At 40.5% G+C, this 12,837-nt stretch overlaps 1 protein-coding gene across 3 annotated transcripts in view; it reads right to left on the reverse strand.

Moving 5' to 3' along the window:
* Positions 1-12,837, reverse strand: part of ADAMTS17 (ADAM metallopeptidase with thrombospondin type 1 motif 17) — a 200,550-nt gene that overhangs the window by 145,694 nt on the left and 42,019 nt on the right. For all 3 annotated transcript variants that reach the window (XR_003923623.1, XM_030015913.1, XM_030015912.1), the window contains exon 7: positions 8,197-8,240. Coding sequence is in view for 2 of the 3 variants with exons in the window: in XM_030015913.1 (XP_029871773.1) it covers positions 8,197-8,240 (44 nt within the window). In the remaining variant the exon portion in view is untranslated. The remainder of the gene's footprint in view (positions 1-8,196; positions 8,241-12,837) is intronic.

Genomic DNA, 12,837 nt, shown 5'->3' on the forward strand with positions numbered 1-12,837 from the left:
TATGTTGTCTGGTAAAGCAATACTATGGTTTCTTTCCACAGCATTTTAGACAGTTGTTCTCTTGTTCATTACCATGAACCATTAATAAAACCATGGGAGAAGGTAAAGTTTTCAAGCTAAGATAAGCTCAAACGTCCCGCACCAACTTTGGGTCAAGTCACAATAAGGAAGACAAAAACTCTGGCTTAAAGCCTTACTGGAGGGTCAAGAAAACAGAAAAGCAAGATTTAAGATCAGCAAACCAAGATTTAAGATCAGCGAAGATATGCAAACAAACGAAAGCAGGGTGGTAAACTGATAAGAAGATTTTGGACATGCTGCCTTACAGCTGACAAAGACTATGTACGCATTTCAGCAAGCCAGCTTAAATATCTATGAGCATTAATTACCAATAGCAGTTTGATGGTGGAGGAAATGAAAGGCCAGGTACAGAGCAGGAAGTGTGTTACTCCTCCCCCCTGGCAGTGTTTAGTTCCAAATTACTAAGAACAAGCTAGCTTCAAACATACACCACCACTGTGAGGCCTATTGTTTTATCTTGTGGGATGGGTGCTTACTAAGATGACAGACAGATAAATAATTGGAAAATAAAAGTGCTTGAAACACATTTTGGGGCTACAAAAGGAGAATGATGTATGGAGGGGAACTAATAAGGAACTGCTGGAGGTTTACGAAGAACAAAGTGTAGAAAACGTAGGGAAATTCTATGACCTCAGTGGGCAAGCCATGCGGTTAGTGTGATGGAAGACAGACCATCCAGGCTTCTCCAGGGAGAGCAGCCTCTTGGTGTCCAGGCCCAGCTGAACAAAGAGAAGATGAAGGAACAAAATTGAGCAAGAGCTTCTAAGAGCTCTGAACTACCACCAAAGAGAAATAGGCCCTTGGCAAAAAGGCAAGGGAAGGGGGTTAATCATGAGAGCAACTGAGGGTCTGTGATACTTCAGAGCTAGGGACTGGAAACACATGGAAGAGGGAACAATGACAAACGTACAGAACATCTGTCACTAACCCTCCCTCCACTAAACACTTTCATTTATTTAAATTATGCAAGTTAATTCTTGCCCCCAAGACATGAAACAATGTGTTGAGATAACCAGAAATTCAGTCCATAACTCTCACAGTTTAATAAATTTTAAGAACAGAACAGACTGATCAATCTTTTCTTTTCTACAGAAAGGCCTTGCAACGGGACCATATAAGCTCCAAACTAAGGACAGTATCTTGTGTTTGGCTACTATGTCTCTTCCAGAAAGACAGTCATTTTTCAGCTAAGGAGACCAAGAATCCACCACTGTCCTTACTATATGGAATGAATAAAGACAAACCTAAACAAGACTACTGAGCTGCAAAACAAACCCAAAGGCAAATGAAATTCAAATGTTCTACTTTCCATAACAATAAACAGAAAATAAGTCTCTATAAAACAATATCAGCACTTCACTCAACCAACTACATTGCACACATTTTAAGTTTTCATAAAAATCAGTGAGAAAGTTGATGTATTTAAAAATAAATATGTAGTCTGTTAAAACTGGCATGCCCAGCTTTTTTATTTTTTACAGACTGGATGGAAGGGAATGGATTGTGTATATATGGCCTTTGTTTGTATTTTCTGTTTTACTTGTCTTTCCAAAAGCAAACTGGTCAGCTTCACTGTGGTTTCTACTGGGTTTCATTTTCTGACTATCACAGACTATTGTTTCTTTGCAAGATTTTAAAATATTTCAGTGATTTTGAATGCTCAAATAGCTTAATAGACATGTCAACTGATTTTCAGAAAGTACAAAGGACCATCCTCAGGATATCAGGCTTTCCAAAGATGTCTCAGGTACCCCAAATCAACTAGTCTCTCTAGAAAAAACCTCAGCCAGTTTTTTGACAAAGGCCTAAAGGAGGGTTGCATGTCTCAGACAACATGCAAGAACAGGACCAGGATCCTGACCCCACTGAAATCACTAACAAAACTCTCACTGAGTCCAGTGTAAGCAGGATTTTCCTCTGGTCTTTACCTGTGAGCCTGCAAACAGCTGGGCAAACGTGAAGCAGCCTGGCTGAAGCCATGTCCCTGAAACAAGAAGGAAAAGCGCACACAGGACACTGAAGTGAAGAAGAGCAAGGGTTACGGCAGCAGGAATTCCTGATTACTTGAGTGGCTGTGCTCATCCCAGTGCTTCTATTAAAATTTATGCAATCTTATGTTACACTCACTTGGCAGACAAGTTTTTTTAGTGGGAATTTGGAAGAGGAGAGATTGCTAGCTGGTGAAAAGAAATTGGAAGGCTGTTGTGGGTAGGGTGGGGCCTGAGAGATGGTAGTGATGAATATGCCCAATAGCACAGTTCTGCACTGTCTGGGTTGTGCAGCCGAGCATTTATTCCCTAGCAACCAAAAGGCAAGGGAAAAAGTCTTCCACTGCACTGTACCATGGCTCCCTTTAGTTTCATAAAGCTAGCAGCCTGAGTCTCCATTGCCCTACACAGCCACAAGTGACATAAAAATTTGCAATGCTGCGAGGTCCCTTTCTTTCACAAACACCAAATCAACTTGACAGTGTTTCTTTAAGGGACATTTTAACCTACAGTATGTTCATTTTAATGCATTAAAGTGTGTTTGATTTTAGTCTGAAGGACAGTCCCAGCAAGGCTTTTGCTAAAGCCAGGCACTGCTTCTCTAATGAATTGTTTTAAGCAGCAGGTATTTCTATTTATTCTGGCATCAAATAAAAACCCGCCCTGGAATATACAGAAACATTCAACATGAACCACTATGGAAAATGTTTTTAATGTGAGAATTCCTTTTCTTTTCCACTCACAGCAAACCAGCTAGTCTTTTCCCTTTCCTTGGGGATTAATTCTTTGTTGTGACACTGTTAGGAGACTGGAATCAATATTACATAGGGAGGAAGATTTAAATGAACAGTACACAGTACAGGCAGGACCTACCAGTTACTTGCTGTGGACAGGACGCCACCCAACTGCACAAGCAAACGGCCAAGGAAAAGGTAAAAATATGCAGTCCTTTATTCAGGTGTTTTATGTGGAATAAAAAAAGGGTTGAAATCTACTTGGAGACATAGACCAAATGCCTTGTTTGCAAAATGTCGGCATATTTGGAAACACTTTACTATGATAAACTTGTAAGAAGAAAGCAGGGTGTAGCTACAAAGGGAGGGAAATTGGCTAATAGCATCATAATATACAGCTCTCTATGGTACTTTTCACCCATAGCTCTCTACACACTTGAAAGAAGGAAAGGACTAAGAAATGAACACACTGGTACAGCAGAAGCATCTCATCTTTGCAGTCATCCAGCAGTGCAGTGGCAAAACCAAAACCCAACTTCCCCATTCACATATCAGTGTCTGGAAGGCTCAAGAAAAAGGACACAAATTATGGAAGGATTTATAATCTTCAGAACTCTCAGTAAGTTATCTTTGAGCCCTTTAATTAAAGCCAGCCAGGAGATGGGAATGTTTTTCACAAAACATTGATTCACTTGCGGAAACAGTCTGGAAAACTATGTTTCTCAATCACCTCCTCTCTGATGCTCAGTTTTCTCCAGGCAGCTATTCTTTCTACTAAACCTGCCCATCTGCAGTATGTACACTATACTCTGCTTTCTCTTCCCCGACATCAAGCCACAGAAAAGCACATGTGACTGCAGCAGAGGTAAAGACATTTTTAACCAGGGCAATTTAAGGATATTTAAGACACATTCTCATTTTCCATTTCCCAATTCTACACTGCCCCCACTTTTATTATTAGCTGAATACAGGGAAGCTTCAGCTTGGATCTGGGGTAACATGTACACTGAGGAATCAAGGCCAAGCTTTGCCTTGAAATATGCAGGATCATTCCTAACTAACCGTAAAGCTGCTTATTTGGCACTAGCAGTGGAAATATTGAACGAAAGGGGCATTCTCAATCTGCTTATGTCACAGAAAGGTTGGATTCTGACAACGTGCAAGGCTCCAAGCTGCAGCCTGATATTAATAGCTAGACATTAAACTCTCAATTTGGCTGGCTTAGAGGCAGCTCAATTGGAACAAAGATTTTTCTGCAGGAAACGGCAGATCTGGTTAGAGTCACATCACGAGAGATGAGTCTGAAGCAGCAGCAGACTGCAAACTTTTTGACCAGTGTGTGACAAGGCTGTGTCCCACAAAGCAAACCGTCCCTGTTCAAACTGCACAGCATATTGGAGGTCCCGCAACTGAGGCTGTTGAAACACAGTTGTTGCAAATGTATTGCGCACAGGCATATTGTTTTCCTTCTGTCCACCTCCTTTTGAATTCATTCGTTCTTATGGCTAACTTAGACAACCAAATGGGGCAATAAGCATTAACAAATTATTTCTTAAACAAATGTGGTTCTGTTTCTTGATGCAGCCAGTGGGGTATCACCCCACAAAAACATACCTACATATTTTCACCATTTTTGAGCTTGTTTCAGCCATTATGTAACCTTCCACACTACCTTGGCAGCTGGGCCAAGAAAATTTGAACGAAGTCCCCAGAGCAACTGGTTTCAGTGAGGGGCCCCTGCCAGAATACAAATACAAACCTCCTGCTGCTGTTTTCTCTCTGTGTCTGCATGGCAGGCAAAGATTCCAGACAGGTTTTTCAATATGGATCTTTCTGAGCACAAATGAACACCTCTTATAAGCTATTTAAACTTCATAATCTCACTTCCGAACAACAGCTGGGCCTCAATACTTCCACCAGGGAAAGTTTTGCTTCCATATTTCTTACAATATAAAGAAAATCAAGGCACTGTCACTAAAAAAAACCCATTACCCACAGCACTCTGAGTCCTCTTATTTCAGTACACATAATCTAACAGATTCTTTATAGTCTCTTAAACATGACTAAGCAACATTAGATTCTGGACTTGTATTGCATCATATACTCAAGGACATCACAGTGCTTTGTATGAGAACTTCTTAAGCCATGCAATCTCCTGTAGCTTTGCACTCAAAATCCTCATTTCACGGAGGAAGACAGAAGCATTCAGTGTGTGACTTGCCAAATGACACACAATGAGTCAATGCCAGAGCTGGGAATAGAAATCAGGAGTCTAGATTCTCTGCCTTATATAGAGCAGTAGCCCCAGTCTCCTAGTTTAGGAGAGTGCCTGCTCACCAGAAAGATGTTTCTTCCTTTACAGGATGGCAGTGTACCACATTGCAATGGCCAACTTTATCCATAAGCAGGTATGAAAACACATATGCATCTGCTGAGACCATGTTCTTCATCTATAAAGGTGAAGTATAAGATGAGAAATGAAAGCAAGTTGCTGTTCTAGAGAATTTTGGGGAGTGCTATAACTTCAGCATCACCATCAAGACCAAATGGATGTCACTCTTTGGACTAGCTTCTTGCTTTTGCAGGCGGTCTTGCTGATTTGGAGGGGACGATCTGGCAGCTGGAGTGAGGAATAGGAATTTGGCAACAATAGAGACGGCTGAAACATCAACATAATTCTTCATAAACCAGTATGGTATATGAATGGGCATCAGCCTACTTCGATTGTTGCACTGATATTAAGCCCAAGTAAAGGCCATGTTACATTGCATATATATAGGGCACAGAATGCTGGCTACTAAAAACCTACTTCTCTACAACCGACACCTCTTTTTCCCTGTTCTGACTGACTAAGGAAGAAAACTGGAGGATCTTTCACACAGTTAAAATTTAGTACTACCAACACCAACCACTTTCTCAAACCAGTTGCATGCCACAGATGTACATTCCTTAATTTATTCTTCCTCTGCTGTGAGACATATGCAAATGACACAACAAGGCCAAATTCCCTTCTCGTCTAACATCTGTAATATGAATGGATTACATATGGGCTAACTTTCATCAGTAAAGAAAAATCACATAGTTATATCACCAATACAATACCTTTGGCAGAGAAAGAGGAATGAAGCTAATACAGTGCTATATTCATCCACAGAAGGCAGAGACAATGATCTCTATATAAATCACAAGTATATAATATATTCAAGGCATCAGACACATTGTCCATAATTAACAGATACTGTCCTCTGGGCTTAGGTCACACATAAGGACTCAGAAACATGAAATATCTGTTTTATGGATAGGAATCCATTAAAATCCAGCATTCCAATTTCATATTGCACCATCACATTACTCCTTAGCAAGCTGATGACCAAAGGAATTGGTTCTCTTTTTCAGGCTCTACCTCCAGCCACTATGCATTAGAAGTATTTCTCAAGGCAGGGACAGATGAGATATCAGAGTGCAGTATAACTTGAGTGGACTTCATTCAGATTGCAGCCCTACTGGAATAGTTCCTTGTTTTATGGTTTTGAAGAAAACTTTCAAAATATGCTAACAGTATATACAACACAGAGTTAAGGGCCTAAATTGTAGATGATCTGAAACAACTGCAGTAACTTGCCAGTTTGGGTACAGGCAATAACGCTTGAAAATTGATGTTATCAAAATATTTACTTATTTCAACAGTATTTAAGAAAAGATGGTATCATATGATGGAGGATTTCATCTGTACTCAGGGATAAGGCACACTGCCTCTGGGTTCAGACAACAGAAACAGTGGGGCATAGAAAATGCATAAGTGAAGATGCTAGTGCTTTGCTGCCACATAATGAAACTGTCAGGGGAGAAGGAAGGAAAAGTAGGATTGAAGAGAGCAAAGAGGCCAGACTGGTTTTGTCCCAGGAACATTCACCTTCTAACTATCTTGGAAAGACTACGCTGAAAAGAGTAACAAATTAGTTTAATCTTTATTGCTCTGATCTTCCACTTTCTCCACTGCAGCCACAGCCTGCAGCAAGTCACAGCACAAGAAAGTACTTGGGTATTGTAAGAACAGAAAAGAAGTCATAAAAATATTTCCTTAGTCATGCTGTCTATGGTAATATAATTCCCTGAATAGAGATCTTCAACAATACTGTCTTTAAAAATGGAAAGAGCTCTGACCTTAGTCAGCATGTGTCTTCCATCAGCTTCTCTCTCTCTCTCTTTTTTTTTTTTTTTTTTTTTTTTTTTTAAAACTTCTTTATTGTATCTTACCACAGCCATGTTCAGATGTAGGTACACAGTATAAAAACTTTCCTCAGTGCAAGCGTGTTTTCCATTGGACACAGAATAAATCCATTGTGAGGGATTCTGACTGGAAAGAAAACTTGGACATAGAGGCCAGTCCTTGCTCATGTTTGAAAAAAAAATGTATGTATTTTTCAGCTCTGTATTTCCTCCTTTCACCTGATCAGTCTCCACAACACAGAGAGGGAAGGACCTGCATTCTGAGATGAGACTTCTGTACGTAGTTTCAGAGCTCCTACTGAAGGCACTTTCTCCCATCCTCTTTCCTTATCACCCACTATTGTCAGCATAGCAACCCCTGGTCTGCAAGTGTCTCTCTGAACACCGGAGTGTAAGATCAGCTGAAAATCAGGATCCATTCCAAGTTTACATAGAATGTAAAGGGCCCGCTTGACTTTGAGGCAAGCCTAAAAAAATCACGTAATCATCATAGAGAGGATGTTGAGCTATGCCTCCAAACACTGCTGCTACTGTGGTGATTAAAAAAAAAAATACCAGGAGAACAGATACAGTGAAGGTAACTGCTAACCTAAGTTAAATACATAAATAAATAAAGTATTTAATTTGTGGGATGTAAGGACCGTGTGTATCCAGGGTTTGGATAAGACTAAAGGCAGTTAGGAAGTAGGAGGAGTAGGAGGCAGAAAAGCAGATTTAACTTGGCTATCCTACAATGAGGTATTCTTCTCTGATGTCTGAGTGCCAGTTTGATATGGGAGTGTTACACAGGTTCTTATGATGGGAAATACATTCATTAGTTAGCAAATTCTTGGTTTAGGTGAGAGAACACTGAAAGGAGCATCATACAGACACACCGAAAGACAGTTTCTTAACCTCCACTTACCTAATTCTACATCCGCTCCAAAGTAGAAATACTAAGATTACTTCCTGAACTCAGAGACCTCCAGTGCTTAGAAGGGGTTAATATTTAATGGCTTATTTATAGTTCATACCTTGCTCAACTAATCCATATTTGCGTCACAGAGTAATACAGAATAGCAAAAGTAACATCACAGCAAACCAAAAAATGAAAGATTGCACAGAAACCTCCTCTTACCATAGAGTTGGCTATCAAAATACTCTCCCCTACTTCTTTGACTTACCCACAGTGTCACAAGGCTCGTCTTTGTGTACGCAGAAATCTGTCCTAAAAAGAAAAACAGAACAGAAGTGAAATGTATCCTGTGCCTCCAGACTTCAGGCTAGGAAAAAGCAGTGATGCATGACTCACGTATCACGGGTATTGAGGTTTGGGGTTTGTTTTTTTTTTTAAAACTGCTGTGCAGTCTACCCGATGACAACACAGATAGCAGCATTGATTGCTACTGCAAGATTACAAGCCATTATGTGAATCAGCTGCACATACTACAGCCCAATTTAACAGACTTAAGATTTAACATGTAAAAGAGTACTGCCTCACTCTATCATGTCAGACTTCTTCAGCCACTGGATTAAAACTGAATCTCTTATTTTCACAAGGGAACCGTAACAAAAAGGAGCAGACACCCTGTGATGCAACAGCACCATCAAAAGTGGGAGGAGGAGATATGTGGGGACACTGCCTGGAGACACAGAACTGATCATGTATACCCAGAAATTCTCAGTTCTTCAGTTTTTTTCTTCTTCCACTAGAATAGAAAAGGTCAAGAAAGAAGCAGGACTAAACAGAGAAAGACAGATGTTGACAAAAAAGAAGAAAGAGATTTTCAGGATTTGCCGGGTAACAGCTAGGTGAATTGGCTTCAGCTAAACTTATTACAGTCAGATTTGCCATTTCATGGTTTGAATCCAACACAGGTTCAAAAGACTTCATTTGGGCTCTGTTACTCCCCCAAATCTCATCCAGTCTCCCCAGATCTCATCAAGGCAGGAAGAGATACTACATATGCCACTGGCACCCACAAATCAACCAGGGATCCATGGAGCTGGATTAAACAGAAACAGAATAAAAAGCCTTGAAGCTCACCATCTAAGCAATGACACTTTATGTAAGAAGCTTTTGTAAATGAGATTCCTCATGACAGAAAAAGAGGTGTGAGAGGAAAAGTATTTTGTAACTAAATTAATGGTTTGAATACATTTCAATAAGCACTTAGACCTAAACTTTTAGGAGCTATCTTTACCAGACCTACTTTGCAGTGCAATCTGCTATGAAGAGGAGCTAGAGAAAAGCATCACATGTGCTAAAACATTTCAGAAGTTCCTTAACCCAAGGGAAGCTGAGGAACCATAATCTCTATCATTATGGCTTTCCTCACCCTGTGGGGAGGCTAGTAAGAGAATCATATTAGTACATTTGGAGTGTGTCATTTGAAATGCCTGAGTCCCCGGTGGGATTTTGAGGTTATGAGTTTGGCAGGGGGAAGATTAAAAATACTTAGAGAAAGATAATACTTAGAGAACACTTAGAGAAAGATAAATACTAAGAAAAAGATAAAAATAGAGAAATATTAAAAATACTTTCTTCTTGAAGAAAAAATATGAAACTAGGGTTTATAGGAAAAGGGATTTAAGGCCCAGGACTGTAGCTGATGAACACAAATCCTTCACACCAAACTCCTTTGAAAGTCACAAATCAAGTTGTCAAGGGCTTGAAAGGAGAGGAACAACAGCTATTACCAGCTCTTGTTAAGCAGACACTGAAAACTAACCATACTTCAATGCAGAAAAAAACATAACAACCATCAAAGTGTTAAAAAAATCAGATAGGAACAAAACAAAATCGGAAGTTACGACCACACACCAGCCCCAGCTTTCATTTTTCACCGCAGCCTTACTGTGTCTCGACACCTTGGCATTCCAGCCCTTCCAAAGAAGACTAATGACAGTCTCCTGATGGAGCTGGCACAAGCATGCCTGCTTGACTTCCCAGAGCCAACTTGACAGAGGTTTATTTAAGGACTTATTATGTTATATAAACTGGTAAATCAAACAGATGCTTTTCTTGTGACAGCAGATAGCCAAACTATTAGTAGATGGCAGGAGGCCATTGCTAGAAAAGCATCTCTCTTCAGGGGCTGGCCAGCTCTGCAAATAAAGCACAGCAATTTTGCTCCTTGCACTGTTGTACACTGAAAGCTGGCTGGCACTTCCAGGCAGCTCCCTGGAGAAATTACCACCATGCCATAAAATGAGGGGTCTCGTAAATGATCCAGCACAACTTGCAGACTCTCCTACAGAGGTAGAACAATCCTCGTCTGTAAAGAGAGTGTTGTGATGCTATCTAGTCAGGGAAGACTTGAAACAAGTCAGCAAGAAGAACTGAATGTAGCTGTCCAATTCACAGCATGCGGGCCTGCAAGTATGAAACCTCCTCAGCCCATCCTTTAAACTGTCATAAACACGAGTCCAAGAAACACCATCCTTCTATTCAAAGATTGGGTACCAAAATGCTAGGATTTAAATCATCCAGACCTATTTTAAACTTTTTACCCCCAAAATCTATGGCCAAAGAGAAAAGCACATCCAAACCTTTAGGCACAAATTAACTTGGTGGGTCTCAGTCTTCTTCCAAAGGCAAGCAGCCACCCCATCACAAAACCTATATACTGAAACTCCTACAGTCCTTTCCTGGCAATCAGAGGGGAGCCAAAGACTGAAAAGGCATTAAGAAAGATCTATCTCACCTGTGGAGCAGTCACACCAGTGAGGTAAGATGGCCCCATCATGGCATTGAAACTGATCTGCTTTTAAAAAGGTTTCAATCACAGGTCTCTCTGGCACATCTTTGAGCTTGACTGCATCTGTATTTTTGAAGGGAGAGCTTGACATGGATGATACTATAATGACACTCCAAGAATATAAAAAAGATATCTTAATATTCACTGCATGTGCAGAGGTCTCTTACCACAGAGACATAGTTTTGTTAGCAGAATCCTTTATAGAGCTATGTTGGAATAAAACTTTTACTCCAGGAGCTGCAGTTCAAATCCAAGATCTGACCTTATCACACTAAGTCTTTGATAATATATTGAAATCACACGCTGTAGCTGTGAAGCAATTTTACTCTTCACTTTTAGCCACTGACTGAATCAAGCAGGACATGTGTTCTCACCTTCTAGGGACCTGTGAAATTCTCCATCATTATCACTTGTGGTACTGAACAGAGTGTTTCTATTAGCAGACTTAAACAATTCTAAAAAAATGACAAGTCAATTGCTTTTATTCAATAAAAATAGCCAGAAAAGAAGAGCTCAGAACTCCTCCTACAGTCACTCCTCCATCTGGCTCACATGAACTGGAAAAAAATACCTAACAGTGCTAAGCTAAATTCTGCAATTCAAGTCCTTCCTGTAAGAAAGAAGGACAGTAGTTGAACGGTGCAACATGAATAAGAAGTATTCTGTTTAATGGCCACTTCCCAGCATCCTTCAAATGACATCTTTTGACCAGTTTAACCCTGTAGGGTCATAAAGCTAAAGGACAGAGGAAACTGGTACAGTCAAAAACCTGCCAAAAAAAACTTTCCACATCCATATATACATTTAGTAGCACTATGTGCCCAGTTTCCTCGATGCACATTGAATTGCTTCATTTGCCCATTTAATGGGAAGGCAAAGGGCTGGAGAGATGTGGAAGGGAGGTGCAGGCTGCAAATGGAATAACCACACCAGTATGTAAGGAAAAAAACAAGTCTTTGCTTAATGACAGCTCTGAATTCTGTTCCTATCAGTGTTTTGTCATTCTTCACTCTACTATCACATCACCTATAGTCTAATAAGTGACCCAAACACCTACAGCCAGGAGGTGGGGAGAACATCAGTATGTCTAAAGATTTCCTAGGGAATGCAAAAGACAGAAGATCAAGAGGGGGAATGTGTTTCAAATAAGACATGCTTCTAAGATCACTAAGATACAGATTCTGCAGACAGAAGTTATTCTGGTCAGCTGCCCATTAAAACATGAAGTACATTATCCATAGATGCCAGAGATCTGAATTTCTGCAAGTTCAAAAACAGAACTTGAACAAGAAAAGCCTGATGACTATAGAGACCACAACGTTATACTCAGACCTTCAGGGCTCTAATAGATTATTCCCACTGTTTCATTTATTTACTGGACAATTGTACCTCTTATTTCACAGATACAGAATGCCTCTTACCTGGAACTCAATCAGGTGGATACTATTAAAATCCAACAGAGGGGATATTTGCCACCTAGGTAATCTACTTTTGCATACAAATGAGTATATGGGGAACATCAGTTAGAGGTGAAGTTTCAAAAGGCAAGCATGCCTTGGTGTTTTAAATGAACACAGCCAGATTGGAACCAGAGGGATTTCTTCAGAGGTTGACCCCAGAGAATCTGTTTCTATTCCTAAAGCAGCTGCAGCTGCTGAAAATTCAGCTTCTGCTTTTTCTGGCGCAATTGCTTCTGCTGGACATGCTGTTGCTGCCATATCCTCTACCACTGGTCCATCTGTACAGTCTGGGGAGGGTCCAGGGACACACACACACACACTTCCAAAGCCAAGAGTAGAAAACCTCATTGCCCTGATGCAGGAATCGGGCTGCTGGGCCAGAAGTCTTCCAAGCAATGCGGCATCCTCTATGCGGCAGAAGCAGGATGGGTTAAGGATGACAAGACACAGCAAGAAGGAAGGAGAAAGACTACAAGTACACACACTGGCCTATCAAACAGGAAAAATGCTGCTCTTATGCACAGTAGTGTGCTCCCTGGCCTGAGCCTTTCTCACAAAATCTGAATCTAGTTTCTAACCCAACCAAACCTGTACTTCTCCAGCT

Source organism: Aquila chrysaetos, chromosome 5, assembly GCF_900496995.4.
Source record: "Aquila chrysaetos chrysaetos chromosome 5, bAquChr1.4, whole genome shotgun sequence".
Classification (NCBI taxonomy): Eukaryota; Metazoa; Chordata; class Aves; order Accipitriformes; family Accipitridae; genus Aquila; species Aquila chrysaetos.